The sequence below is a fragment of the Siphateles boraxobius genome, unplaced genomic scaffold, assembly GCF_051911475.1.
Source record: "Siphateles boraxobius isolate OS27281-9 unplaced genomic scaffold, OSU_SipBor_1 158, whole genome shotgun sequence".
NCBI classification, from domain to species: Eukaryota; Metazoa; Chordata; class Actinopteri; order Cypriniformes; family Leuciscidae; genus Siphateles; species Siphateles boraxobius.
This window is the reverse complement of record NW_027508764.1, coordinates 950449-975333: the sequence shown is the minus strand read 5'-3', so window position 1 is coordinate 975333 and position 24885 is coordinate 950449. Positions and strand designations below refer to the sequence as shown.

The following is a 24885-nucleotide window of genomic DNA, read 5'->3' as shown; positions in this document are numbered from 1 at the left end:
CAAAGATATTTTTTTTATGGACTGACAAAGAGTAAATTGTTGGTATATTTTCAACCTAAAATAAGTGTATTGGAAATGTCAATCAACAAGATGAAGTGTTTAGTGAACAATTTGTGTCCAGTAAAGTGTTGAGGAGCCGACCAATGAAAAGTTCCCAGCATGCTCCTCTCATGAATATGATTAAATACTCGCTAACTCTGCATTATATGGAACATATGTACACACTATTATCATTACATATAGAGAAACTAACTTATATCACTGATGTATGACAATATGCATTAAAAGTTAAAAGAAAAGCAGAGACTTCAGTTTGAAACCAGAGCACAGAAAGCCTGTAGCTCAAACAGGAACAAATCAATATACTATTATTTACTGATCCTTCTGGTTCTTATAAAGTGATGATTGGTCTGATCACGTGTGTGTGTGTGTGTGCGACTGAGTACATAAACCTTCTGATCCAGCAACCAAACAAAAATTGGACATGAAAAAAAACATAAATTACATTGAAACATGAAATTAAAACTTAATATCAGTAATTATGAATGACTGTGAGTTCTGTCGACCAGGGGAAATAATCTTTTTGATTAATTGAATCATTTGCTTCATGAACTGATTCACTGATTCTCAGCACCACTCTGGCGACTCCTGCTGGTCAGAACAGTGTAATTACAAGCAGAAACATGCATGAAAACAGCTTTTACAAACCAACCGCTAACTTTTAAAGCTGCAGTAGGGAGTTTTGAGAAAATGTTGACTTAAGCCCTATTCGCACGGGATAAGTATTACCTGGTGACCTCTAGTCATTTGTAATAATTGCGGAGTTTGTCTGAGATCTTAATCCCGTGCGAATCGGCCATGTCTGTAATTTGTAAAGTAAAAATTCCCCCGCAAATTACCTACTATATTTCGCCGAACACCGAGGTCCTGTGATAATATTAGTCCCATGCGAATCGACATCTCTGTGATTTGGCCGGATCGTATATCATTTTTTCAAGGTTTTTGTTTCATATGCGCCTTTTTATCTATCTTTCGCGAAGAATGGAGGCTGGTTTTGGAGTGTTTTGATAGTATTTTGGGTGCTGGGTCATATCGCTATACACAACTACACAATTTGCAGAAAGTGAAAGCTGAAAATCATCAGAAGAGCAAAAACAAAAAGAATGATTAGATGGAGATGAATGATATGTATAGCAGCATGCGGTAAGGAACTTTATTCTGTTTATGTCATAATATATCATACAGCTAGACCTATAACGAAAATAAATTTCCAAGCAATATCATATTGACGTCATATCCGGGAGATAAGTCGGTAAATTTGAGTAAAATCACAGGCTTCGGTTATCCCGTGCGAATGCGCCACATGAAATTCAGATGTGGCGGGGTAATTTTTAAATCACACGAGGTCCCCAGATAGTACTAATCCCGTGCGAATAGGGCTTTAGCCTGAACATTTGAAGAAGCACAACCTACAGGTCCAACCCCCTTGCTCACTGCTGCGCTACAGCCCTCCCTCCACAGCTCCTCCCCCACAGCTCCTCCCCCACAGCTCCTCCCTCCACAGCTCCTCCCCCACAGCTCCTCCCCCACAGCTCCTCCCCCACAGCTCCTCCCTCCACAGCTCCTCCCTCCACAGCTCCTCCCTCCACAGCTCCTCCCCCACAGCTCCTCCCTCCACAGCTCCTCCCTCCACAGCTCCTCCCTCCACAGCTCCTCCCTCCACAGCTCCTCCCCCACAGCTCCTCCCTCCACAGCTCCTCCCTCCACAGCTCCTCCCTCCACAGCTCCTCCCCCACAGCTCCTCCCCCACAGCTCCTCCCTCCACAGCTCCTCCCCCACAGCTCCTCCCTCCACAGCTCCTCCCCCACAGCTCCTCCCTCCACAGCTCCTCCCCCACAGCTCCTCCCTCACAGCTCCTCCCCCACAGCTCCTCCCCCACAGCTCCTCCCTCCACAGCTCCTCCCCCACAGCTCCTCCCTCACAGCTCCTCCCTCCACAGCTCCTCCCTCCACAGCTCCTCCCCCACAGCTCCTCCCTCCACAGCTCCTCCCCCACAGCTCCTCCCTCCACAGCTCCTCCCTCCACAGCTCCTCCCCCACAGCTCCTCCCCCACAGCTCCTCCCCCCACAGCTCCTTCCCCACAGCTCCTCCCCCCACAGCTCCTCCCCCACAGCTCCTCCCCCACAGCGGAGCCTGCCGTGAACGCGCAGGCTAGTAAGCAGGACCACCGATGACGGCGGATTATAAACAGTTATGGAACATTCACTAATAAACATCAACAATATGCTTTACATTGACTATGGCCTGCTCATACTTTGACTACAAACTTGGTCCTCAAATCATCAGGGCCGGCGCTCCGCACACGCAAATCACGCACTGCGCGTAGGGCACCAAGTGCTTGGGGGGGCACCAAAAAATCTGGGTCGTGAAAAATCATCACAATAGGCTACTATTATAAATAACAAATAAAATGTCTAAAGCATGTTAATATACAAAAGCAATACAAAAGTAATATAGGCCTAGACCAAATTAGTCGAGAAAAAGGTGAATCTCCTGTGCCAGTCTCCCTCTGGTGCCCCCCTTCCCCACCTCTCAGTGGTCTGTTCATGCCTCAATCAATGTCAAATTTGGCAGACACCGACCTCAGACATGGCCTCGAAAAGGCACCAAGAGTCGGGGGCGGAAAAAGGAAAAAGAAGAGACGCTTGCAGGTAAGACAATGTTTTAAATAAAAATGTTAGTTTTGTAGAGCGGGCGCCCTTGCGTCGTGTATGCATGTCCAGGGGGGCGTCGCTAGTAGTGCAAATGTTCCGGGGAAGGCTTTTTTAGCCCTGCATGTTGAATATTTTATTTTAACGGAGGTCCGGGGAAATTTTGAAACTTGGGCTGTTTAAGATGCAGTTCGTTTGTTTGAGAAGAAAAGGAAGCGGGGGGCACCACCAATCATTTGTGCTTAGGGCACCTAAATAGCTAGCGCCGGCCCTGCAAATCATTATGTATTTTGCAATACATGTAACTTTATAAGGTTGCACTCTTTCTATAAGTTATAAATAGCTAGTAAGATAACGTTAAAGGATTAGTTCACTTTTAAAAAAAAACTTTTGCTGATAATTTACTCACCCCCATGTCATCCAAGATGTCCATGTCTTTCTTTCTTCAGTCGAAAAGAAATCAAGGTTTTTGATGAAAACGTTCCAGGCTTTTTCTCCATATAATGGACTTCAATAGGACACAAACGTTTCAAGGACCAAATGACAGTTTCAGTGCAGCTTCAAAGGGCTTTAAACGATACCAGACGATGAATAAGGGTCTTATCTAGCGAAACGATCGGTCATTTCAAAAATAAATACAAAACTTTAAGTTTTATAAGCACAAATGCTCGCCTTGCTCTTTTCTGTGATGAGCGTTCGTAATCCTGTTCGAACTCGTTCATCCAAATGAACGAATCTTTTTTCGAGTCATTTTGTTCGTTGAATGAACGAAATGACTCCAAAAAAGACTCGTTCAAAATGAAATAATCTTTTTTCGAGTCATTTTGTTTGTTGAATGAACGCAATGACTCGAAAAAAGATTCGTTCATTTGGATGAACGAGTTTGAACAGGAGAGTCACGAACGACGGTACGCGCTCGCGCTGTGCAAGAGAGGGGTGATCAGCGCGTACACGAGCGTGATTGACACTGCTAAGACATTCCTCCTGGCTCTGATTGGTTGTTTCTGACCGGGAGCGGTGTATTTCTGCAAATGGCAATAGGACCACTGGGAGGAGCCAGAGGAGCTTGATTTTTTCCACAGATTATCTGTCTCATATTCTACTGTCAGGACATAATGACAGTTTTAACAAATATTTGTTTACAAAAGCTACCTACTGGAGCTTTAATTTAAGCTGTAATCCATTTATTGCAATTAAAAAATCATACATCATTAAATATGAGGGGTCTTTATGAAACGTGATATTATAATTAATTTGTAGGGTTTGTATTGTTTGTTTTATGGAGAGCTTGATTAATCAGACCAATAAGAGACTTTTAAATACAACTCTTCCTTTTTATTATACAAACGTGTCATGAAATGTGTACAAATGCACATATAATGAAGGTAGGCCATAAAGACGGTCCAAGTCCGGGAAACAGGCTCAAGTCTCGAGTCATTGGTGTCGAAGTCGAGTCTCAAGTCTTCTTTGATTATGACGAGTCGAGTCACAAGTCATCAAATTTGGGACTCAAATTCAAGTCAAGTCAAAAGTCGTGCGACTCGAGTCCACAACTCTGAGACATGTAACTAAGTTTTGTTTACTGAGATCACATGACTTTGGCAGATTGATACACACTCCCAATCACTGGTTCGAATCAAATGATTTGCAAAAGTGAATGTGTGTTTGAACTTTCAGCTCAAAATATCCCACAGATCATGTTTATACAATGTTGTAAATGCCCATTTTTGAGTGGAAGGAAAAACATGCAGTTTTCATGCATGTGTCTTTAAATGCAAATGAGCTGCTACTGCTCCACCCCCTTTCCAGAAGAGGGCGGAGCCTTTACAGCTCAAGTCTCGATACTCTGCCGAAAACTAAAACATCTGTTTGGTTTTGATTATTGTCTCTATCGTCGTCACGCTCTCGTGACACTGCAGTTCTTCATCATCATGAGTTTATTATCTGCATGTGTTTTAAACTTAAGTCTAAACTTCTGATTTATGGTTTTGCGAGCCACACATGAAGCACGAGCACAGAAAGCTGGAGTCAGGCGGAGCGTCCCGAGAGTATTAAACTAAGTTCTCTTTCACTCTTAAGCCCAATTTATACTTCTGCGTCGAACTCCCTCCGTAGCTCCTCGTAGGCTGTGTGTAGCGTGCGTACCCTGACGTGCACCTCTCCAAAAATGTAACAATGCGTCAATTCTACGCGGACGCAAGCGCTGTGATTGGTCTGCTAGAGCCCCTCCCTCGGGTTTCACAAGCTCCCTCTCCATGTGTAATTGCGCGTCAACGCGGACAACGACGCAGAAGTATAAATGAAAACCAACGGGTAGTGTATAGCATAGAGGCTCCAGCGTAGGTCTGACGCAGAAGTATAAATCAGCCTTTATTGTGCTTAAACTGACAAATACACACAAAGTTCACAGAATCAAGTCATCTTTATTTATACAGCACTTTTAACAACACAGTGTTTCAAAGCAGCTTTACAGAGATAACAGGAAAATAATGCAACAAAGTTTGTTTCTAGAAGAAAATAGTCCAGCTTAAGTAAGTTCAGTGATGGTTCATTTATGTTGTAAAAAGGTTTCATCGTCCAGCTCAGTTCAGTTCTCATATAATGCAGTCAATGCAGGAGATAATAATATTGTTGAATATTAACTATCGTTTTAGCATCAATTTCGCGATGTGTGCATCAGTGATCTCTGTGCTTGAACAGACACGTGCACGGAAAATTACGTTAAAATGCCCGTCTTGATGAGTTTCCTCGTAAACGCAGTCGGTTATAAGTTGTAAACAGAAAGAAAACGGATGCTTGTCATTAACGGTATTAAATATGCGCATTCGTCTTAAAGTGACAGTAGCCTAATAAACCCACAACTGTTTGTGTCACCAAAGTTAATCAAACAACAAAACACAACGAGAAAATCCCTTTTGTAGCTTTAACAAAGATAAACTATATTAATTATCTGAATCATTATTGATTTATACAGTGAAGACTATGCAGTGTTATTTTACATTTGATAATTCAATGTCTGTACCTGAATATAGTTAATTTACCTGAAAAACATAAAGCGCTGTTTATTTCATCTGTCTTTGTTCTATTGTATTCATCTATGCTTGTAATTTGTTTATTATTTTCAATGCAGATTCACAACCGTACAAAATTACCCCAATCATTATAGAATTATCAATTCTTTACAAATAGAGGTATTCAAATCGTCAGGTGAAATTGTTTTCATATATATGTATATACGCAATATATATCGCAGAAAAAAAAAATATTGCAATGTCAGTGTTTTATTAGCTCTAATAAACAGCTCTAATATGAAATGTCCCAAACTAAGAAAACTAGAGGCAATAAACAGATTATAAAAAAATAGAAAAGGAGTGTGTGTATTTTTACCATTATATGATGATTTACACACATTTGCGTTGCATACACACAACTCCTTATAACAGTAATTTTGCACATAATCACATAAATATACATTTATACGGTGTCTGATCAGTTAAAGTGTGACCGTTAAGATGTGTGTGAGAGTGTGTGTGAGAGTGTGTGTGAGTGAGAGAGTGTGTGAGAGAGAGAGAGAGAGAGAGTCAGAGTGTGTGTGTGTGTGTGTGTGTGTGTGTGTGTGTGTGTGTGTGTGTGTGTGTGTGTGTGTGTGTGTGTGTGTGTGTGTGTGTGTGTGTTATAGGCGAGTCCTTCACTGTGACTGTTTTTCATATTTTCACGAGGTGTCCATTATTAATGAATTGCCATGAAATATTTTACTTTCAGAGGCTGATATGAGAATATGATAGTGAATGTTATAGTAGTAAATATGAACTATAACTGATCAGCTCACAGTATAATTATATTGATGTGATGATTATGTGAGGCTGGATTACACTAAGCAACATTATTTACAGTGTTTCTCCCACTGCATTGAGGGCCTTTCCCAGTTCCACATGTTTTCTTGAGAGATTGACTTCCTGTGAGAGATGATGTGCAGAAGAACAAAACATCCGTCAGAAACTGAATAATATCGTGTCATGAATCTGTCAATCTGAACTTTTAATTTTAATTGTATGAAGAATCAATAATTCAACATGTTTTACACTCATCATCATAAAGTTCACATGTATATTATGTAGAGGAATATGTGGGATAATTGTTCATTTCTGTGCATTGTTATATAGACACAAACTGTGAAGTTTTCATCATAAACAAAACTTTTCCACTGTTAATGCTCATAAGAAGAGAAATGTCACGAGGTGTCCATTATTAATGAATTGCCATGAAATATTTTACTTTCAGAGGCTGATATGAGAATATGATAGTGAATGTTATGGTAGTAAATATGAACTATAACTGATCAGCTCACAGTATAATTATATTGATGTGATGATTATGTGAGGCTGAATTACAGTAAGCAACATTATTTACTGTGTTTCCTCTCCTGCTGCATTGTGGGCCTTCCTTGTTCATTAGATCTGCTCCTGATGAGACCACCTTCATCTACAGGTGAACCTGGTCCTGTGTGAGATTCTGTGGAGAACAGCAACAAAACATCCGTCAGAAACTGAATAATATCGTGTCATGAATCTCTCAATCTGAACCTTTAACTTTAATTGTATGAAGGATCAATAATTCAACATGTTTTACACTCATCATAATAAAGTTCACATGTATATTATGTAGGGAATATGTGGGATAATTGTTCATTTCTGTGCATTGTTATATAGACACAAACTGAAGTTTTCATCATAAACCAAACTTTTCCACTGTTAATGCTCATAAGAAGAGAAATGTCAATCATAAATGTCTCATAGAGAGTGTGTTATTAATATTATAACGGCCTGATTTTGAGAAGTCGCCATAAATCATTAAATCTTCCCAGTAAACAAAGAAATGTTACGAACGTTTGGTAACATTTATGAAAACATTATTTCTGAATGTCTTTATTTATGGTTTTAAAAATATTATTCATGTTTATGTGAACGTCAGCAAAACATTAAGAGAACGTCCCATATTATAATTTTACAAACATTATGGGAATGTTACTTTTGAGTGTTTTGAAACAAATAACAAGTATTAACATTTAAAAAACACGAGCCCAACAACTAACTGAAAGCTTTCAGAAAAAGTCCCATGAACGATGTATTAATAATGTTTTTGTGGTAATGTTTTGAGGACATTATTAAAGAGCAGAAAAATTTGAATGAACGTTATATTAATGTTACTGTAAGAACGTTTGTTCATAATCTGTAGAATATTCCCAGAACGTTCCCTGTTATTATAAAATCCTGGTTAAACTGTGATCATACACTGACACTCGACACTGTTCCTCTGTGGGGTTTAAATGTGTCACAGATATTAATAATGACATACAATAATACAATATACATAGACTTTCAGTGTAACAGCAGAATTCACTGAAGAATTATTAATATCAAATCACAGAGAAAACAAGTGTTTGTCTTCAGTGACGACATGAAGGTCAGATTAAAGATTATAAATGAACTGTTTTTACCTCTTACACCTCCAACCATAAGCCGTGAAGAATCATATTTAATATCACAATCCTCCAGTGTCTGATGATCCTCCAGTTTTCTGGTTTTGGAGAATGGTCTGTCATTTTCACCTATAAACACAACGAATGCGTAAGAAACAGTGAACATCGGTGTATAATCCTCATTAAGAGCTGAACACGATCATTTCATCATTAAGAGGCTTTTTCTGTAATTAACACAATTTTACCATAAATATCATATAGCCAACAGATGATATTTCATAAAATCTTCTTGTAGTTCAGGGTCTTTCGGTCGATCAGAGCGGAGTTTTTCCTGTTTACCATTTATTCATTTAGTTGACGCTTTTATCCAAAGCGACTTACAATTGCTATATGTCAGAGGTCGCACGCCTCTGGAGCAACTAGGGGTTAAGTGTCTTGCTCAGGGACACATTGGTGTCTCACACACCACAGGCATGTGTCTTATCCACTGCGCCATCAATTTATATCAATTTCGCATATGAGAATAATTAATGTTATTATTAAATGATCGCAGAAACACACATGGATATTAACACATAACTCTGAAGAGTTGGACTTACTTTGATCTGCGCCATCGAGTGTGATCTCTCCACCGATCATGTTCTCAGGTTCCTTCACATGTACTGATATTGTCTCTCCGGTAACGTTGTTTACAAAACTTTCGCAACTCATTTTGCCGAATTAATGTAGAACTTAAAATGATTATAAAATGAATATTGCGCAGGGTTTAGTTTTACTTTCACTGTTGTAACGTCGTCTTCCGCTGAGAGATAGACTCCGCCCACTTTATAACTCTCTTCCGGAAGTGATTTCCTTTTTTTTTGTAGTCTATTTATGGGCTAAGTGCATTTAATTATTTTTTTATTTAATTACTTTGTTTGTTTATAATCTTCAATAAAAATACATGTGATTGTCATAAAATGATACATGCGTGAGTGAAAAAAAATCAGTATCACCACCAAAGTTGATATTGTAAGTTAGTGATTATTAATATAGCTTTAATGTAGGCCTATTTTGTTATTGCATTGTAGGCAAATGAAGAAGAATATCTTGTACCTTTGAGAAGGAACACTTGCTCCACATGGATTGGGACACAGCGACTTCACAGCGAGCATTAAAGTGTCTGAAACCCTTGGGGAGATAACAACCAATAAAACACAGATCTGCATGAATATTCAAATATGAACTCGGAGAGAAAAAACAGAGTTGAGGTTTAAACATCTAACCGTACATAACATCTAGCGCTATATAACATCTAACACTTTATAACATCTAACCCTATATAACATCTAACCCTGTATAACATCTGACACTATATAACATCTAACGCTGTATAACATCTAACCCTATATAACATCTAACCCTATATAACATCTAACCCTATATAACATCTAACCCTGTATAACATCTGACACTATATAACATCTAACGCTATATAACATCTAACCCTATATAACATCTAACCCTATATAACATCTAACCCTGTATAACATCTGACACTATATAACATCTAACCCTATATAACATCTAACCTAATATAACATCTAACCCTGTATAACATCTAACCCTATATAACATCTAACCCTATATAACATCTAACCCTGTATAACATCTAACCTAATATAACATCTAACCCTGTATAACATCTAACCCTATATAACATCTAACCCTATATAACATCTAACCCTGTATAACATCTGACACTATATAACATCTAACCCTGTATAACATCTGACACTATATAACATCTAACGCTGTATAACATCTAACCCTGTATAACATCTAACCCTATATAACATCTAACCCTATATAACATCTAACCCTATATAACATCTGACACTATATAACATCTAACGCTGTATAACATCTAACCTAATATAACATCTAACCCTGTATAACATCTAACCCTATATAACATCTAACCCTATATAACATCTAACCCTGTATAACATCTGACACTATATAACATCTAACCCTGTATAACATCTGACACTATATAACATCTAACGCTGTATAACATCTAACCCTGTATAACATCTAACCCTATATAACATCTAACCCTATATAACATCTAACCCTATATAACATCTGACACTATATAACATCTAACGCTGTATAACATCTAACCCTGTATAACATCTAACCCTATATAACATCTAACCCTATATAACATCTAACCCTATATAACATCTGACACTATATAACATCTAACGCTATATAACATCTAACCCTATATAACATCTAACCCTATATAACATCTGACACTATATAACATCTAACGCTGTATAACATCTAACCCTGTATAACATCTAACCTAATATAACATCTAACCCTGTATAACATCTAACCCTATATAACATCTAACCCTATATAACATCTAACCCTGTATAACATCTGACACTATATAACATCTAACGCTGTATAACATCTAACCCTGTATAACATCTAACCTAATATAACATCTAACCCTGTATAACATCTAACCCTATATAACATCTAACCCTGTATAACATCTAACCCTATATAACATCTAACCCTGTATAACATCTAACCCTGTATAACATCTAACCCTATATAACATCTAACACTATATAACATCTAACCCTGTATAACATCTGACACTACATAACATCTAACCCTATATAACATCTGACAGTATATAACATCTAACCCTGTATAACATCTGACACTACATAACATCTAACCCTATATAACATCTGACACTATATAACATCTAACCCTGTATAACACCTAACGCTATATAACATCTAACCCTGTATAACACCTAACGCTATATAACATCTAACGCTATACAACAAACTGCCAGAATGAGGGAGAAATGCGGAAGAACATTTAACCACTTTCCATATTATAACCATATTAATAATTCCATCCATATTATAACCACATAACCATATTCCACTTATTGATAAGATTTATGAGTGTGTTTAGTGTTTTCAGTGATGTGCAGCCTGTACATATCTGTTCACATCTCAAAACATTTGTTTTGTGGTTTCATGACCCTTTACAGTGCCGTCTCTTCACTTCTCCGACTGGTATCCAGGAACATAAATATCATCCATTCATGCATGACGGCGATTTAAACCTAATTCACTTTAATAAAGATAACTAAACATGCTATTCTTGTCATGAGCATCAAGGTGTGGTGGCGCTGCGGTGCAAACACCACTCATGTTTAGTACATGTTAACTCAAAAGATTCGTAGAAAAATATAAACGCTGGAGGCCATTGATCTGTGCGAAGTCCTTGAAATCCATTCTGCATTAGCAGAGCGGGGATACTCAATGATACTGACAGCAAGACCCACAATAGTGTGTGAAAACAGGTTCTCATCGCTCCTTTATCCCTCATTAGAGAGTTTCAACCCAATGCCCTTCATCACATCTTGGATAAAGGCAGGTCATCACACTTCCACTTCATGGATTTCTGGCCGAACAGCAAAGGAGGCTGACCCAGGCCTCAGTTTCTAGATTCTGTGTTAAGATAAGGCATGTGATTCCCAATCATGTGTTGTGGCTGGGTTGTTCTAGATCTGCGTGACTCTCGATGTCTGAGGCCTAATTAAGCGGAGGAATTATGGTATTCTTCTGTAGCCTGACGAGTAATTTAACCGTTGTTCATGTGAACTCAAAGACGGCCTGTTTATAGACTATTTGGGGGTGGCTGTTTGTTGTTTGACCTATCAATTTGTGTCGATAAAGTATAATAGGGTAAATCCTGTATAGTGATTTATCCTATATAGTGCTTACATAAAGCAAGCAGTGCATACACTTTTAGCTGTTATGTATCTTTGTAAGTCATTGTAAGTCCTCTTTTGCGGCACGCATATTGGTGAAAAAACAAAACAAGTGAGTTTCCCCAAAGGACACGGTATAGTTCGGACACTGTGGGGAACTATGACTCCGGATCAGTGGAAGAGTGGGCATTCATTCCCCATTAGTGTCCTATAGGACGCAGAGCGAGTTCCCATTGGAAAGGGAACATCTCGGGTTACACTGTAATCATGGTTCCCTGAGAAAGGGAATGAGACACCGTGACTCGCTTCATCCTTCAGGCATTCCTGCCCACGACTCCTGCAGACACGGAAGAGAATGACGTGTTCTACAAGCGCCCTATTTATACTCGCGAGAATGTTATACTCGCTGGCCAATGTTATTGTTGTTTTCTGTCATTGTTTAGTGTCTCGTTCACCTTCTCAGGGAACCACGATTACATTCGTAACCAGAGACGTTCTGTTTACATACTCCAGTGATGACACCGGCTGATTTAATATGTAGAGCACTGAGCAGAAGACTAACAGCGTGCAGACGAACAACACACGAAGATTGCGCCGCATTTTGTAACTAAAAGAGCCGCCATAGAGATATAAATCACGCGGCTCGGTTCAGCGCGCTCGACTAGCCTATGGCGGAGGCGTGCTCATGAATATTAATGAGGTGCTTCGAAAACTTCCTGGAGCCTTCAGTCACGTGACCACGTTTTGTCCGGTAAAGTGTTGAGGAGCCGACCAATGACAAGTTCCCAGCATGCTCCACTCATGAATATGATTAAATACTCGCTAACTCTGTCTGCATTATATGTTCATATACACACACTACTATCATTACATCTAGGGAAACTATAACTAACTTATTTTACTTATAAATGACAATATGCATTAAATGTTAAAAGAAAAGCAGAGACTTCAGTTTGTGACCAGCGCACGGAAAGCCTGTAGCTCGAATAGGCAGAAATCAATGTTCATTCCATCACCGATCCTTCTGGTTCTTGCAATGTGATGATTGGTCTGATCACGTGTGTACGTGTAATGTGCAGCCACTGTTACGACTGAGCACATCGACCTTCTGATCCTGCAACCAGAAATAAATTTTATGAAAAGAAATGCACAATTATATCAGAAAATTCAATAACGATAAGTATGTTTAACTAAATAAATTGTTGCAGAGCTAGACTTCAGCTATTGAAAATGTTAGTTGGACTCCTTAAAATTTGATCACTTATAATGTATTAAAAATTTGTCTATATATGAATTTGTAAAGTAAAACTTTTATTCTCTCTTCAAACATTACTCTCATCAAAAAATTTTCTAACTAAAAGAGCCGCCATGGACATATAAATCACGCGGCTCGGTTCAGCGCCCTCGACTAGCCTATGGCGGAGGCGTGCTCATGAATATTAATGAGGTGCTTCGAAAACTTCCTGGAGCCTTCAGTCACGTGACCACGTTTTGTCCAGTAACGTGTAAAGGGTTGAGGAGCCGACCAATCAAAAGTTCCCAGCATGCTCCTCTCATGAATATGATTAAATACTCGTTAAATCTGCATTATATGTTCATATATGCACACTACTATCATTACATATAGGGAAACTAACTTATATCACTGATATATGACAATATGCATAAAAAGTTAAAAGAAAAGCAGAGACTTCAGTTTGTAACCAGCGCACAGAAAGCATGTAGCTCGAATAGGAATAAATCAATATACTTTGACCCACCGATCCTTCTGGTTCTTTTAAAGTGATGATTGGTCTGATCACGTGTGTGCGTGAAATGTGCAGCCACTGTTACGACTGAGCACATCGACCTTCTGATACAATAACCAGAAGTAAAATAGAATATGATAGAAAAGATGGATTACATTGACATAAGTGAAGCATGAAAAATGTAATGTTAAAAATATAATTCACTTAATTAAAATCACTTGGAATGGATGACTAAGTCCTGGCAATGGGTGAAAATAAGCTTTATAATGCTTAGATCAATTGAATCATTTGCTTTATGAACTGATTCACTGATTCTTAGCGCCAATCTGGCGACTCCTGCTGGTCAGAACAGTGTAATTACAAGCAGAAACATGCATGAAACAGCTTTTACAAACAACTGCTAATGTTTAATTGAAGCTGAACTCAATTTAATGCATTTAACTTTGTCTATCTTTATAATATGTGTTATTTTATTAAATTGTAGGGGTTTTTTTTGTTTATTTTATAGACAGCTTGATTAATCAGACCAATAATAGACTTTTAAATACAACTCTTCATTTTTATTATATAAATGTGTCACGAAATGTGTACAAAACAGAAAATTGGACAGGAAATAGGCCTATATTAAAATAATATTAAATATCAATATTTAATTGAACCTTCGCAAGCAGAGCAAAGTCACAAAACTGATCCAGAATGAAACCCGATCGCCATATTTTCTGCCTTTTGTCTCTTTCGGCCAAAAACTGAAAATGCCATTTTTGGCCGATTATTTTCGATTATTATCTCTTATTTTAAGACACGATGCTCTCATGAGACACATAAAATAATGTGGCGGGCTTTGAGTTCAACACATGTGAGGTAAAGTGTGATTTAGTCCAAATTTACCACCATAACTTTCACTATCTATTCTCTTCTGATGTCGGCCCTGGAAGTAAAATATTTCAGTAAATTTATAATGGACCTCATATGAACAACAGTAAACAGTCACATGACCTGATATATAAACACATGTTATTAATGTGATGATTATGTGAGTCTGAACTACAATAATCAACATTATTCACTGGGTTTCAGCTGAGGCTGATTCATGTCACATACATTATCCATAGATCGGGATCTGGGAATTACTTTATCTTCATCATCTTCAGGTGAACCTGTGAGAGATGATGTGGAGCAGAACAACAAAACATCCATCAGAAACGTATCTGATATTATATATAATCAGTCAATCTGTACCATTAACTTTAATAGTATGAAGGATCCATAATTCAAGATGTTTTACACTCATCATAATAAAGTTTTACATTTATATTATGTAGAGGATATGTGGGATAATTGTTCATTTCTGTGCATTGTTGTCCACTTGTGCACTTTCCACTGATATATTTCCACAGGAAAGAAAAGAAATGTCAATCATACAGTAAATGTCTCAAAGAGAGCGTGTTATTACACTATATGTTAATCGGTCAGAGAAAGTTCAACAATAACACAATAATGAAGCACAAAACTCATGAAACATAAAACATATAAACAAACCAATGTTTTGACCAACATTCTGTAAGTTGCATGAAATCACATGTTCTGTAAAGCATACGAGGATAACGGCCCGATTTTGAGAAGTTGCCATAAAAACTCAAATGTTCTAAGGATGTTTTGCTGGTGTTCCCAAGATATGAAAGTATTATTTCTAAATGTTTTTCGAACTTTTTTTTTATATGAAGGTCAGCAAAACATTAAGAGAACGTTCCATATTATTATTCTTCTTCAAACATTATGGGAAAGTTACTTTTGAATGTTGAACGATCTGAAACAAGTAGCAACATTTTACAAACGTTAGATGAACATCCAACTAAAACATTCCAGAATAAATGTTCCATTTATTGATAGTCCTGCCATAGACCTTTCGCCGACTCATGATCGCCCCCGAACCTGTGAGGGAAGCATCCGTCGATAGCGTTACGCGACGACAAGAAGCCGCCAGCACTGGCCCTGGGCGAGGAACCAAGGTTTCTTCCACATGATTAAGAAACGTAGGCTTCGCCGTGTGACGTTGATCATGCGAAACGGAGAAAACCTCTTGGTCCTGAGCCATCACTGCAGGGTCGCATGTACAGGAGACCAAAAGTTATTACGCTGGACGCAGCTGCCGTGAGACCCAACAGTCTCTGAAACTGTTTCACAGTGAGTGACTGGAGTTTTAACCCATTTACGGCTGAGAGAATCGAAGTAATACTTGCAGGAGACAGTTGTGCCCGCATCGTTGTCGAGCCCCATTCCACACCTAGAAAAGTGGTCCTCTGAGACGGGAGGAGCACACTCTTCTTGGCGTTGAGCCTCAATCCCTGCATCTTCATATGAGACAGAACGACATCTCGATGCCGAACCGCCGTGTGCTCGTACTGAGCTAAAATCAAGCAATCGTCGATGTAAATCAACACGCGGATGCCCTGGAGTCTCAGAGCTGCATCCACGCATTTCGTGAAAGTGCGGAGTGATAAACCTAGTCCGAACGGAAGAACCCGATATTGTGGGAATCTGGGCGGACGAGAACCGAACTGAATTCTGTAACCCTTTTCTATTGTATGCAGGACCCAATGAGATATATTTGGCAGTAGCTTCCACGCTGCCAGAAAATCTACTAAGGGAACCAGTTTTTCGAGACTGGCCTCTGGTATTGGTTGAACGGTCACTTCGGCTCCTGAAGCGGCGAACCGGCGGGGAACAACCGAACCGGTAGCGCTGCAAGCCTCCTCAGAGAGTCGAGGGGTCTGTGACCGAGATGGTAGATATCGTTCATCTAGTAAACTTTTCTTATGTTCTTCCTGTTTCTTGGCTGGCCAATCTATATTTAATTTAGCACAACCTCCAGAAGCTCCTCATAGGCAGGGTATGAGGTGGGGAATCCTCAAAATCCCCGGCATCAATGCTGATGACTCCAGATCCTCAGAACTGGATAATCACAGCACTGGTGCCTCATCCCGGGGACAAGAAACCACAGCGCGAGCTTCTCCCTGAGACAAGGCACTGGATCTGGCAGGTGAAGGCTGAGATAGGGCTGGGTCCGTCTCAAACCCCACTGTCAGATCCATTTGCGAACCCCAAGATGTGGGGACGCACAGAGCCTCGGGGACGCACAGAACCGTCCTCCTCGAAGAACCCCCGGCGGGAGCGGAGCGTCCTCACGGAGACTCACAGTCGGCTCCTCGAGAACCCCCGGCGGGAGTGGAGCGTCCTCACGGAGACTCACAGTCGGCTCCTCGAGAACCCCCGGCGGGAGCGGAGCGTCCTCACGGAGACTCACAGTCGGCTCCTCGAAGAACCCCCGGCGGGAGCGGAGCGTCCTCACGGAGACTCACAGTCGGCTCCTCGAGAACCCCCGGCGGGAGTGGAGCGTCCTCACGGAGACTCACAGTCGGCTCCTCGAGAACCCCCGGCGGGAGTGGAGCGTCCTCACGGAGACTCACAGTCGGCTCCTCGAGAACCCCCGGCGGGAGTGGAGCGTCCTCACGGAGACTCACAGTCGGCTCCTCGAAGAACCCCCGGCGGGAGCGGAGCGTCCTCACGGAGATTCACAGTCGGCTCCTCGAGAACCCCCGGCGGGAGCGGAGCGTCCTCACGGAGACTCACAGTCGGCTCCTCGAGAACCCCCGGCGGGAGTGGAGCGTCCTCACGGAGACTCACAGTCGGCTCCTCGAGAACCCCCGGCGGGAGCGGAGCGTCCTCACGGAGACTCACAGTCGGCTCCTCGAGAACCGACTGCATGCTCCACTCCCAAACATGCAACACAAAGCTCGTGTGTGTCCACCCGTGAGAAAACGAGGGCAGGGAACAACATACTGCTTAAACTTTGTTTGCTTGCCATAATATATTGTGTGAATATTTGTGCTTCAAATGACAGACAACACCAAATAGACAGAGACAGTATACAGACAGCATAATAAATATGGATTATGGATTATTTATTCCTCTTTGAATTCAATGTGACTTTAATGCATTTAGATTTTAAGAACTAATATTTCCATAGATTCATATTCCTGAATATTCTTATATATTTCTCTTCAGTAGACCTGACACTGTGAGATGATATGGAGCAGAAGAACAGAAGATTATGATTTTTTTGTCTTGGATCTGTCTATCAGCGCCTTTATAAATGTTTGTAATACAAAACTGACAGAGAAAACAAGCATTTGTGAACTTTTGACTCAAAAGAGAAACTGACCTTCTGACACAAGCCATTCAATAGAGTCACTCGTGGATGACGGTGCGAAGCCTGAAATGAAATGAATAGGTCAATTAGTTTAAGATTATAAATAAATGCTTTGATCATTTCAAATACTTGTGTACACTGTAAAAAAAAAAAAAAATCCTGTGAAAAAACGGTAAAAGTCTGGCAGCAGAGTTTCCAGACGGATTCCGTTAAATTACAGCAAATAACCATTTCAGATACACACCAGCCCAGGACCTCCACATCCAGCATCTTCACCTCCACGATCGTCTGAGAGCAGCCACCCGCACAGCTGCTGACACAATCCGTTTGCATAACCAAAGAGTTTCTGCACAAACTGTCAGAAAGCATCTCAGGGAAGCTCGTCTGCATGCTCGTCGTCCTCATCGGGGTCTCGATCTGACTGCAGTTCATCATCGTAACCGACTTGAGTGGGCAAATGCTCACATTCGAATGCGTCTGGCACTTTGGAGAGGTGTTCTCTTCACGGATGAATCCCGGTTTTCAATGTACAGGGCAGATGGCATGTGTGGCGTTGTGTGGGTGAGCGGTTTGCTGGTGTCAGCGTTGTGGATCGAGTGGCCCATGGTGGCGGGGGGGGGTTATGGTTATGGTACGGGTAGTGGTATGTTATGGACAACGAACACAGGTGCATTTTATTGATGGCATTTTGAATGCACAGAGATACCGTGACGAGATCCTGAGGCCCTTTGTGGTGCCATTCATCCACGACCATCACCTCATGTTTCAGACCCCCCCCCCCCCCCCAATACAGTAAAACTGCACATTTTAGAGTGGCCTTTTATTGTGGCCAGCCTAAGGCACACCTGTGCAATAATCATGCTGTATAATCAGCATCTTGATATGACACACCTGTGAGGTGGATGGATTATCTCAGCGAAGGAAAAGTGCTCACTAAACCTTTTTTTTTATTATAAAAAAAACAGCTTTAGACAGATTTGTGAACAATAATTGAGAGAAATAGGCCTTTTGTGTACATAGAAAAAGTCTTGCCGTTCAGCTCATGAAAAATGGGGGGGAAAACAAGTTTTGCGTTTATAATTTTGTTCAGTGTACAATCAATTACCTGTAAATTTAATATTGGACTTTTAAATTACAGCAAATATCTGTAAAATAACAGGCATTTCACTGTATAATGACAAAACGGTAAAATTACAGTAAAAAAAAATACAGACCATTACCTGTAAAACACGTTTTATTTACAGTGTGATGCATATGTCCACCGTGCTTGCACTCTGAAGTAATTTCATCCTCATGTTTAACTGTGAAAGAAACAGCAACATGAGCAATAGCGAACACAATAATTCAAAGTATTTTACACTCATCATAATAAAGTTTCAAGTTATATTGCCACAAAATGAAGCACAAAACTGATGTCAAAAAATGTAAACAAAAAAAGGTCTGATGCGTATAAATGCTGTAAACATGTTATTATAAAAATGTTTGTAATACAAAACCACTGATAGAGAAATCAAGCATTTGTGGACTTTTGACTCAAAAGAGAAACTGACCTCCTGACACATGAACTGGAGGCCTATAAAAAGAGCTATTCTGGGGTTTCCCTGAACCGGATACTGAAATGAAAAGGTCAGTTTAAGACTATAAATAAATGCTTTAAATTATGTAAAATACTTGTGTAAATAATGCATACTTCCACAGTGCACTGCGGTAATATGATCCTCATGTTTAATGCTGTAGAAACCAAGTGTGCGATTCTTCTCCAGTGTCTTAAAGCGGTAGCGAAGTATAGTATCTTCAACTGTGGAAGAAACATGAGGAACAGCGACACACACACACACACACACACACACACACACACACACACACACACACACACACACACACACACACGCGTCAGAGATCGATGTTTTCCTCATTAATATGTGCTTTCTGAATTATGTTCTTTATTTGAAAACTTCTCCATCTCAGGCTTCTTCAACATCAACATCAGAACGTCAACATCAGAATATAGGCCTACTTCACACATGTGAGCTGATGTACAGAAGACTGAAGTGTTGGACTTACGTTGGTCCTCAGGAATGAGATTTCTCTTTAAATCCTCCACTGTGGTGTTCCTGAACTCTTCTTCTGAATTTGACACAGTTATTCTCTCGCATCTGTGTCTCATGTCTTTAAAGTAGATCTGAAAACTCATGTTGAATGTGCTCAAACTTTTAACTAAATTCCCTCGTGTTGTAGAAGTAACTGTTCTGATGCAGTGATGGATAGTTTCACTTTCTCTTTTTAAACTCTTTCAGAGTCCTTCCCCTTTAATTCTTGAATGCTTCCTCTAATCAAAGTCTAATCAAAGCAGACACCGGCTAAGGAACAGACACCGGCTCAGGAACAGACACCGGCTCAGGAACAGACACCGGCTCAGGAACAGACACCGGCTCAGGAACCGGCTCAGGAACAGACACCGGCTCAGGAACAGACACCGGCTCAGGAGCAGACACCGGCTCAGGAACAGACACCGGCTCAGGAGCAGACACCGGCTCAGGAACAGACACCGGCTCAGGAGCAGACACCGGCTCAGGAACAGACACCGGCTCAGGAGCAGACACCGGCTCAGGAACAGACACCGGCTAAGGAGCAGACACCGGCTCAGGAGCAGACACAGGCTCAGGAACAGGCACCGGCTCAGGAACAGACACCGGCTCAGGAGCAGACACCGGCTCAGGAACAGACACCGGCTAAGGAGCAGACACCGGCTCAGGAGCAGACACAGGCTCAGGAACAGGCACCGGCTCAGGAACAGACACCGGCTCAGGAGCAGACACCGGCTCAGGAACAGACACCGGCTAAGGAGCAGACACCGGCTCAGGAGCAGACACAGGCTCAGGAACAGACACCGGCTCAGGAACAGACACCGGCTCAGGAGCAGACACCGGCTCAGGAGCAGACACAGGCTCAGGAACAGACACCGGCTCAGGAGCAGACACCGGCTCAGGAGCAGACACCGGCTCAGGAGCAGACACCGGCTCAGGAGCAGACACCGGCTCAGGAACAGACACCGGCTCAGGAGCAGACACCGGCTCAGGAACAGACACCGGCTCAGGGACAGACACCGGCTCAGGAGCAGACACCGGCTCAGGAACAGACACCGGCTCAGGAGCAGACACCGGCTCAGGAGCAGACAACGGCTCAGGAACAGACACCGGCTCAGGAGCAGACACCGGCTCAGGAACAGACACCGGCTCAGGAGCAGACACCGGCTCAGGAACAGACACCGGCTAAGGAGCAGACACCGGCTCAGGAACAGACACAGGCTAAGGAACAGACACAGGCTAAGGAACAGACACCGGCTCAGGAGCAGACACCCGCTCAGGAACAGACACCGGCTAAGGAGCAGACACCGGCTCAGGAGCAGACACAGGCTCAGGAACAGACACCGGCTAAGGAGCAGACACCGGCTCAGGAGCAGACACAGGCTCAGGAACAGACACCGGCTCAGGAACAGACACCGGCTCAGGAGCAGACACCGGCTCAGGAGCAGACACAGGCTCAGGAACAGACACCGGCTCAGGAGCAGACACCGGCTCAGGAGCAGACACCGGCTCAGGAGCAGACACCGGCTCAGGAACAGACACCGGCTCAGGAACAGACACCGGCTCAGGAGCAGACACCGGCTCAGGAGCAGACACCGGCTCAGGAACAGACACCGGCTCAGGGGCAGACACCGGCTCAGGAGCAGACACCGGCTCAGGAACAGACACCAGCTCAGGAGCAGACACCGGCTCAGGAGCAGACAACGGCTCAGGAACAGACACCGGCTCAGGAGCAGACACCGGCTCAGGAACAGACACCGGCTCAGGAGCAGACACCGGCTCAGGAACAGACACCGGCTCAGGAACAGACACTGGCTCAGGAGCAGACACCGGGTCAGGAGCAGACACCGGCTCAGGAACAGACACCGGCTCAGGAGCAGACACCGGCTCAGGAGCAGACAACGGCTCAGGAACAGACACCGGCTCAGGAGCAGACACCGGCTCAGGAGCAGACAACGGCTCAGGAACAGACACCGGCTCAGGAGCAGACACCGGCTCAGGAACAGACACCGGCTCAGGAGCAGACACCGGCTCAGGAACAGACACCAGCTCAGGAGCAGACACCGGCTCAGGAACAGACACCGGCTCAGGAACAGACACCGGCTCAGGAACAGACACCGGCTCAGGAGCAGACGTAATTAAAGATGTTTATAATAACTCTTACATCCAAGTCATATGTGGAGGCGCCTTAACCGATCCCACACCACTTAAAATCGGCATCAAAACAGGGTGCCTGTGGAGTGCCATCAATTTCATTCTGGCGATTAACTCCTGGATGAAGTGGTTGTGCCAGTGCGTGCCAGCAGGTGTGCGATCTCCAAACCCAGTGCAAGGCTATGCGGACGATGTGGAAATCTCCTCAAGAGATGAAAGTGTAATTTCCAACATGCTCCTCCACACAGATAAGTTCATAAGATGGTTTAGACATCAGACATACAAAATGTGCTGCATTCTATGAAAGACACAGTGGAGGAAACAGATGGTATAAAGCAATGTCTGACAAACCCCCTGCCTTTTCATTTATGCAGAAACCCATCCGACTGTATGAACGCCATGAAACATATCCTTATCTATATAAGTTTATTGAATAGGATAAACCCCTTCAGATGAACCATCTCGTTTTCGAGGGTAACCTAATTTACAATACAATACAGAACAAGGGACAAATCAAACAAAATACAATAAAATAATAAGACATAAACAATACCACAATTAACACACTACAACAAAAACGACAACAGCCAAAAAAAGAAAAAAAGATAGGTATTTAGGTGAATATAACCACATGATAGCCACACAGAGACTGTGAACAAATATTTGCCAGCATAACATAGAATAAAGAATATAGTGACTTATAAATTATATACAGGTATCGCATCATCTGAAACATGAAGAATTTAGCTCAAAATACAAACTATTTTTAAATATGTAAAATGATATTAAAGATTGTATGTTTGAAGGTAAGTTATTCCAGTCTGAAGGAGCCTTAAATATAAATGCTCTCTTTCCTATTGCTTTTTTGACTATAGGAGTGAAAAAAGTATTGTTTAGAATGCCTAAGGTTATGCATTGAAGAATACAGTACCAGAAGCTGCAGATATTGAGGATAGCTCAAATGTACACATTTAAATATGAGTTGCAGCCAATGTATGTGTCTTCTTATATTGAATGAGGGCCATTTAAGTGAATTATACATTACACATTGATGAGTATTATAGGAAGATCCGAGATAAAATCTACAGAGATTATTGTATGCTGTATTAAGGGGTAGAAGGCTAGTTTTAGATGCATTTTGATAAACAACATCGGCATAGTCAAAAAGTGGCAATATCAGTTGTGTGGCAAGTTTTTATTCGGACACTACGTGTAAAACAGTTTCTGGATCGAAATAAAACACAGGTTGCAAAATTACTTTTGTGAAGAAGGTGTTCAATGTGAGGTTTGAATGTAATTTCAGAATCAAGCCATAAACCCAAGTATTTAACTATATCCACGTCATGCAGAGAAGTACCGTCATTACACGTTATAATTAGATCATTAGATTTTGTTTTAAGAGTCTGTCTTGAACCAAAACATTTAGTTTAATTGTGAAGTAGTTTATTAGATAATAGCCATTTCTGTAAGGTACTAAAATCCAATTGAAGAGAATTTTGAATTTGCAATAAATGTGATTTAGACGTATTTTAACAGTATCATCTGCAGATAGTTGAACAGAGGAATTAGAACATATTAAAGGGAGATCATTAATAAAAATAGTGAAAAGAAGTGGACCCAGCATTTAACCTTGGGGTACACCTCTTTGTTGAACAAATAACATGAACGAGTCCCCGTTTGTTGGATATAAACTAAAGCAGAAGGAACAGGTAGACCTCAGAGACGCCGGATCTGGAGTGCGCTCGACTGGCTGGATTTACACGATCTCTGTTGCCGTCAGGGAACACAGCGGTCCTGGCTGAGACCCGACGGAGGAGCAGGTGCTCTCAACGACAACATCCAATTTGGCAACGTGGTGTCCATCAAAGCATGAACCCTACAGTCTTATTTTCTATTTACATGCTTCCATTGGCTGATATTTGTAAAAAACAAATATAGTATATTATCCTCTCAGTTTTACTCAGCTTTATCTATATAAAAATGGGGGATAATTCAGCCCTGCAGTCTCTTTGCAGAACTGTCCAGAATGAATCAAAGACTGAAGTGATAGTGTTTGGCCCTCCGAGTTCTACCAAACACATAATTAATCAATAAGGTCTTTTTAAATCGAAGGTACATAATCAAGCTAGGAGTCTTGGAGTTATTTTTGATGCTGAGTTAAAGTTTGATAAGCATATAAATTCAGCCTTTTGTGTCTTTTAATGATTTGGAAGTTGTTATGCATGCTTTTATTACATCCAGATTGGACTACTGTAATTCATTGTACTATGGTATTTCTTATGCATCACTTTCACGTCTGCAGTGAGTTTAAAATGCTGCCGCAAGGCTTTTAACCGGGACAGGGAAGTATGAGAGTATAACAGCTGTACTAGCATCCCTTCATTGGCTTCCAGTCAAATTTAGGATTAAGAATAAGATTTTATTATTTGTTTTTAAGGGTTTAAATGGGATGGCACCAAGTTACATTAGTGAACTTCTTCAGCAACACACATCCTCTAGGCCTTTAAGATCTGTACATAGGTTTCAGTTAACCATCCCAAAGTCTCGACTAAAATCAAAAGGAGACAGGGCCTTCTCTGTTGCAGATCCTTGTTTATGGTTCAGTTTACAGATGTTAGATCTTGTGCCACCCTTGATGCATTTAAATCTATTTTAAAGACTTATCTCTTCTGCCTTGCATTTGACTGTAATTACATTTTT

The 24885-nt window shown here is 41.3% G+C and overlaps 2 protein-coding genes and 2 non-coding genes across 4 annotated transcripts; 2 read left to right on the top strand and 2 right to left on the bottom strand.

Moving 5' to 3' along the window:
• Positions 1-5114: 5114 nt before the first annotated feature.
• LOC143738896 (uncharacterized) lies at positions 5115-9036 on the bottom strand. Its single transcript, XM_077230975.1, has 4 exons — positions 8790-9036; positions 8209-8319; positions 7122-7223; positions 5115-6667 (listed from the first exon to the last, which is right to left on the bottom strand). Exons 1-4 carry the CDS (start codon positions 8899-8901, stop codon positions 6585-6587), a joined length of 408 nt encoding a protein of 135 aa, XP_077087090.1. The 5' UTR covers positions 8902-9036; the 3' UTR covers positions 5115-6584.
• A 3968-nt stretch (positions 9037-13004) lies between these two features.
• On the top strand, positions 13005-13100 carry LOC143738901 (small nucleolar RNA U13). The gene has a single exon (XR_013204072.1). It is a non-coding gene; the product is annotated as a small nucleolar RNA U13 (small nucleolar RNA).
• A 648-nt stretch (positions 13101-13748) lies between these two features.
• LOC143738899 (small nucleolar RNA U13) lies at positions 13749-13844 on the top strand. Its single transcript, XR_013204070.1, has one exon. It is a non-coding gene; the product is annotated as a small nucleolar RNA U13 (small nucleolar RNA).
• A 425-nt stretch (positions 13845-14269) lies between these two features.
• On the bottom strand, positions 14270-20213 carry LOC143738892 (uncharacterized). The gene is made up of 6 exons (XM_077230970.1): positions 20009-20213; positions 19635-19742; positions 19495-19557; positions 19165-19245; positions 17957-18007; positions 14270-14891 (listed from the first exon to the last, which is right to left on the bottom strand). Exons 1-6 carry the CDS (start codon positions 20136-20138, stop codon positions 14794-14796), a joined length of 531 nt encoding a protein of 176 aa, XP_077087085.1. The 5' UTR covers positions 20139-20213; the 3' UTR covers positions 14270-14793.
• Between the last annotated feature and the right edge of the window lie 4672 nt (positions 20214-24885).